We start from the raw sequence: 6,070 nt of genomic DNA on the forward strand, positions 1-6,070 counted from the left end.
ATCCCATACATCCCTGCGCTCGCGTTTGTGTCCCATACACTTAAACACGGAGCGCACAAACGCTCAGAGGGGATTCTGGGTAAGCGGCGCTCATCGCACGCATTCGTCTGAAATCAGAAGAGCATCACATCCACGTCGTAAACAACACCGCCACCTCACCAGTACAAATCACACCACACGCGCTACTCCACAGTTTGACGCGCCTAGCCACTAGAAAAAGCTATTGACTTCAATAGTTAAGCCACTTTTGGTACAATTGCAAAAAAGAGAGCTATCAAACAACTTTATATTTCTTTTTTTAAATGTTTTATAAATAATGCAAGATACTCTGTCATTTTTTTTTTATATATATATAAAATTCAAGACTCCACCATATAGACAAAGATTCTTAGAATACGTTACGCAATGTCACAGCAACAAAGTTATGGTAAAGCTTGTGAGATTCACCAGTTTATGTCACGCAACAGTCTGTCCTTCAAAAACAGAAACTTGGATTTTTTTTTCTTGTTTTTAGTCCAAAAACTGGCACAGAACACACACACACACACACACACACACACACACACACACACACACCTCTGGATTTACGGACAACCACAGACATGATAACCTTCAGCGTGAAGGTCGCACAGCATGAAATAAACAACAAAATACGTCGCATAACATAAACATGTTATTGCCTTGCCAATAAAAACGATCCCCTGTCCTGAAACGGACGACTGGAGCACATAAACTGGTGGCAGATATTCTGATAGCTACCATATGAACAACATCAGCTGATTTGACTCCGCCTCCTCTCCTCCTGCCCGTCAGCGATTGGTCAGTGCATAAATGAGGCTCAGGTAAAGGCAGCTTCTCATTAGCTGATACTCTCTTACCGCGGAAAGCTTTTCCTTCAGACGGTGGAAGAGTTTTAAAGTGTTTTGTGCCTGCAGTCCTTAAAACCAAAGGACGGAAAAATGGCGCAACAGCACATACGAAGAGAAAATCAACACGAACACTGTATAAAAAGTACAATATTACAATGACAAAGAAAACACTTGGACCCCATGTGAAACGCACGATACAAAGTCGCCGATGTTTGTACAAAAATTACAAACCTCACAGCAATACAACACACATCCACCAGGAAAATTTGGCTGCATGGTTTTAGATTCGAGTTTAGCAATTTGGAGATCGTTTTGGAAGCCCAAGTGAATTGACCGTCCTAGATGTGCTTTCCTTCGTTTGTAACCCAGAAAAAGCCCACATTAGAGAGTACTGAAGGGGTTTTCCATCAGGAGCGTCCCGCACCTAAACCCTCATGCACTGACCAACCCTTGCTCTCTGTGCGCTACTAAGACCTCGCATTGGTTTTCGATTTAACTATTGTGATAACACTGGTGGCTCCCACCTTCCCGGGAATGAGGGGCCCGATGACGGAGGCCAAGGGCCCGCGGGGGGAGACGGGGACGGCCGCATTACAAACCGGGGCCACGGGCCCTCGGGCCACAGTTCTGGCGAAGCTCTGCAGAGCCTCGTATTTGGAGCGCAGCGCGTCCAGCTCCACTTTCATGCTGGCGTTCTCTGAAGCCAGCTTCTCCACTTCCTGCTGAAGCTCCGCCTTCTGCCTCTCAAGCTCCTCCTTCTGCGTGACGCGCTTGACGCGGCAGCTGGCGGCGTAGCCCCGGTTCTTCAGCGTCCGCCGGCGCTGCTTCAGCTGAAGGATCTCATCTTTGGTCAGGCCGCGCAGGTGCTGGTTGAGCTCTCGGACCGACATGGACACCAGCTCATCGTCCGTCAGGCTCGTCCCGTTCTCGCCGGGCTCCCTCTTCACCTGAGAGTCCAGGAGAGCGTTAGTTAACATCCACCTTATTTAGAAGAACACAAAAAGATATTTTGAAGAATGTTGGGAACCAAACAGTTTTGGTTCCCATTGGCTTCCATTATATGGACAGAAAATACAATGGAAGTCGATGGGAACCAAAACTGTTTGGGTTACCAACATTCTTCAAAGCATCTCCTTTTGTGTTCTTCTAAATGTCTTCTAAATATTTTGAAGAATGTTGGGAACCAAACCGTTTTGGTTCCCATTGGATTCCATTATATTGACAAAAATGCAATGGTAGTCAATGGGGACCATCAACTGTTTGGTTACCAACATTCTTCAAAAGGTCTTCTTTTGTGTTCTTCTAAATGTCTTCTAAATATTTTGAAGAATGTTGGGAACCAAACCGTTTTATGACTTCCATTATATGGACAAAAAATACTATGGATGTGAATGGGAACCAACATTTTTCAAAATACCTTTTGTGTTCATACAGTTTTGGAACGACGGTGAGTAAATGATGATCATTAATAACATGGATGTAGTAGTCCACCCCAAATAACAAATTTGTCATTATTTACTAACCCTCAAGTTATCATCGATTCCCATTAAATTCCATTGTATTTTCTGTCAATATATTGAAATTCAATGGCACCCGAAACTGTCTGATTACCAACATTCTTCAAAATAGAGTTTTTTGTGTTCTGCAGAAGAAAGTCGAGTCATACACATTTGGAACAAGTCGATAATGACAGAATTTAAATTTCTGGGAGGACTATCCCTTTAAAGACAGACTGCGCTCACCTTCAAGGCCTTGTTTCCTTTGTTAGTGGTCGTCATGCCACGAGGAACCGCTGCCAAGCCACGCAGATCTACAAAACAAACACGTATTAGACTGTGGGACACCGGGAATCTAGAACAGGTGACGTCCGGTCAGGGCGAAACTCGTTTAATCATGGAACAGAGCTTCATATGAGCTCAAGGATGAGAAACAGCAAGTGAAAGCAAAAGAGTGTTGATATCTCCTGCCACGTGTGAAAGGAATCAGCCACCTTACTCTGAAAAAAAAAACACACACAAAAAAACTGGACTAGTGAAAGTGATAACTTTGAACCCACGACTTCCTGTTTCAGACTTCCTCTGTGGTCGTGGCGGTTGGGAGCTGAATGCTCTACAGCAGCTTCTCTGCATCTGAGCCTCGCTGCAGGCTGATAGGCTGCTGAAGAGCCAATAAGAGGAAGGAGAAGCGCTGAGAAGGAAGTGTGGCTTGGGCCGCGGTCCAGGGGATTACCAGCCCGATGAAGGGTGAGCAAACAGCGATCCGTCGCTCGGAGAGGAAAACCGGAACGCGAGGAATCAAACCGCAATGAACGACAATCACATGCTGAATCAAACCGATCAAATACTGACGTCGCCTCATACAAACCATTAGAGTTTAGCAAATGATTTGGGGCTTATAGCTTTAAAAAAATCTTATTTTACAATTGATTTAATTATATTCAATATATATCTCAGTATGTATGTATAAATGATTTTGTAGCCAATTAGATTCTAAATATTAAAATGTAAAGTAACAATCTAGTTAAAAAAAAGACTACATGTTTTCTATGTTTTAAATATTTAATCATTTTCATTTGTATGCACCCAATGATAATAAGCAGCAATATTTACCTATATATTTTTTTCACTAAAACACCCTAGCAGCTGCACAGCAACCTCCTAGCAACCATCTAGAAGAAATATTAAATAAATTGAATTAATACGGAATCAAGAACAGAATCCAGAACAATTTAAATTTTGGAAAAATGCAACTAATTTTATAGGACCCAAGGATTGAACAAATTGTTAACGTTTTATAAATTAAATTGAGTTGATGTTATTTTTTTATGACTAAAATTGAATTACAATGGAAACCAGTTAAAATTTAAATGGAATAATTTGAATTTTACAAAAATAGAAAATAAACAAACAAACAAACAAACTGATTTCAGTGGGATCAAAGAATTAATAAATTGTTAGTTTTATCAATTCAATTGAGTTGGTAATTTTATAACATTTAACATAACATTTGATTTTTTAAAAATCCAGAAAACAATTAATTGAGAAAAAAATTGAATTTTGGGGAAAAAATTATTAGATTTCAAAGGGCCCAAAGACTGAATAAATTCATAAAAGTTTAATCAATTTAATTGAGCCGATATGATTTTTTTAGACTGAAACTACTAAAAACTACTTAAAACTGAAAACCATTAAACAACAAGCTTTTAAAATCAAGCTCTTAAAACTTACAGATTCTTAAACTATTTTAAACTTTCAGACTAGGGTTTTCTCAAGCCAACCTTAAAGTTGGTCTACAAACTTCACTATCTAGTTTATATTTGATATATTGTCCAGCACTGATAAGATCTGCAGCAATATTCACTCATTTGTAATCATCAGTGTTTTCATACGTCATTCATAATCAGAAAACCCATCAGCAAAACATGGAGAATGAAAGAGGACGGTGACAGAAGAGAAACCCTGATGAGATCACACACACACACACACACACACACACACACACACACTCGCGGTTCTACAATGGCTTTCTTTGAGGCGTGATGAAGGGTCGTCATTGTCCCTCAGCGGCATCATGGGATACGGCGCGCGTGATTCTGCACATTCCTGAATCAGTGGTTCATCTGATCCTGAATCAGACGTGAACTTCACAGCGTGCAAGAATCAAACTGCATCAGAAACCCAATGCATTCTGTGCAAATGCAAAACATAGTTAAAAATCACCTGGTCAGTGGTTTGTCTGAACAACAATCGTTGGAACAAATCGATGGAAGCCCTGTATAATTAGGCTTCATTATTCAAGTAATTAGGCTAAAAATAAATAAACTCTAAGTGACTAGTTAACCATACTGACCCGTCCCTGCTGTGTGTGTGTGTCTGTGTGTGAGAGAGTGTGTGTGAGTGAGAGTGTGTGTGTGTGTGTGAGAGAGAGTGTGTGTGTGTCTGTGTGTGAGAGAGTGTGAGTGAGTGAGTGAGTGTGTGAGAGAGTGTGTGTGAGTGAGTGAGTGAGTGAGTGTGTAAGTGAGTGTGTGAGAGTGTGTGTGTGTGTGAGAGTGTGTGTGTGAGTGAGAGTGTGTGTGAGTGTGAGTGAGAGAGTGTGTGAGTGTGAGTGAGAGAGTGTGTGAGTGTGAGTGAGAGAGTGTGTGAGTGTGAGTGAGAGAGTGTGTGAGTGTGAGTGAGAGAGTGTGTGAGTGTGAGTGAGAGAGTGTGTGAGTGTGAGTGAGAGAGTGTGTGAGTGTGAGTGAGAGAGTGTGTGAGTGTGAGTGAGAGAGTGTGTGAGTGTGAGTGAGAGAGTGTGTGAGTGTGAGTGAGAGAGTGTGTGAGTGTGAGTGAGAGAGTGTGTGAGTGTGAGTGAGAGAGTGTGTGAGTGTGAGTGAGAGAGTGTGTGAGTGTGAGTGAGAGAGTGTGTGAGTGTGAGTGAGAGAGTGTGTGAGTGTGAGTGAGAGAGTGTGTGAGTGTGAGTGAGAGAGTGTGTGAGTGTGAGTGAGAGAGTGTGTGAGTGTGAGTGAGAGAGTGTGTGAGTGTGAGTGAGAGAGTGTGTGAGTGTGAGTGAGAGAGTGTGTGAGTGTGAGTGAGAGAGTGTGTGAGTGTGAGTGAGAGAGTGTGTGAGTGTGAGTGAGAGAGTGTGTGAGTGTGAGTGAGAGAGTGTGTGAGTGTGAGTGAGAGAGTGTGTGAGTGTGAGTGAGAGAGTGTGTGAGTGTGAGTGAGAGAGTGTGTGAGTGTGAGTGAGAGAGTGTGTGAGTGTGAGTGAGAGAGTGTGTGAGTGTGAGTGAGAGAGTGTGTGAGTGTGAGTGAGAGAGTGTGTGAGTGTGAGTGAGAGAGTGTGTGTGAGTGAGTGTGTGAGTGAGTGTGTGAGAGTGTGTGTGTGTGTGAGAGTGTGTGTGTGTGTGTGTGTGTGTGTGTGGGAGTGACTTAAGCTGATTTGATCCTGGAAGAATCCCCCATTACCACGGCAACAGCACCCTCCTCATCCTCACACACACACACACACACAGTCAGAGGACAGCGGAAGTCCTTTATCAGAGGTAATGTGTTTTATGCGTCCAGCAGCGGGTGTCCTCTCGTCTCATCTCAGATGAATATTAAACAGACTGTGTTTGTCATTATATTAACCAGCGTGTCCTCTGAGGAACTTCAGCTCGTGATACCGGTCAGCAGATACCCTTCATCAACCTCACACACTCTCTCTCTCACACACACACTCAC

General features: G+C 42.6%; 1 protein-coding gene across 2 annotated transcripts in view; it reads right to left on the bottom strand.

Annotated features, from left to right (window-relative positions):
• Positions 1–533: 533 nt before the first annotated feature.
• The window catches only part of mafgb (v-maf avian musculoaponeurotic fibrosarcoma oncogene homolog Gb), a 23,461-nt gene continuing 17,924 nt past the window's right edge, over positions 534–6,070 (bottom strand). For both annotated transcript variants that reach the window (XM_016249663.1, XM_016249664.1), the window contains exons 2-3: positions 2,612–2,679; positions 534–1,816 (exon numbers count right to left, since the gene is read on the bottom strand). In XM_016249663.1, the coding sequence (XP_016105149.1) occupies positions 1,337–1,816; positions 2,612–2,679 (548 nt within the window). In that variant the 3' untranslated portion in view covers positions 534–1,336. The remainder of the gene's footprint in view (positions 1,817–2,611; positions 2,680–6,070) is intronic.

Source organism: Sinocyclocheilus grahami, unplaced genomic scaffold, assembly GCF_001515645.1.
Source record: "Sinocyclocheilus grahami isolate Dianchi unplaced genomic scaffold, SAMN03320097.WGS_v1.1 scaffold947.1, whole genome shotgun sequence".
In the NCBI taxonomy this organism is placed as follows: Eukaryota; Metazoa; Chordata; class Actinopteri; order Cypriniformes; family Cyprinidae; genus Sinocyclocheilus; species Sinocyclocheilus grahami.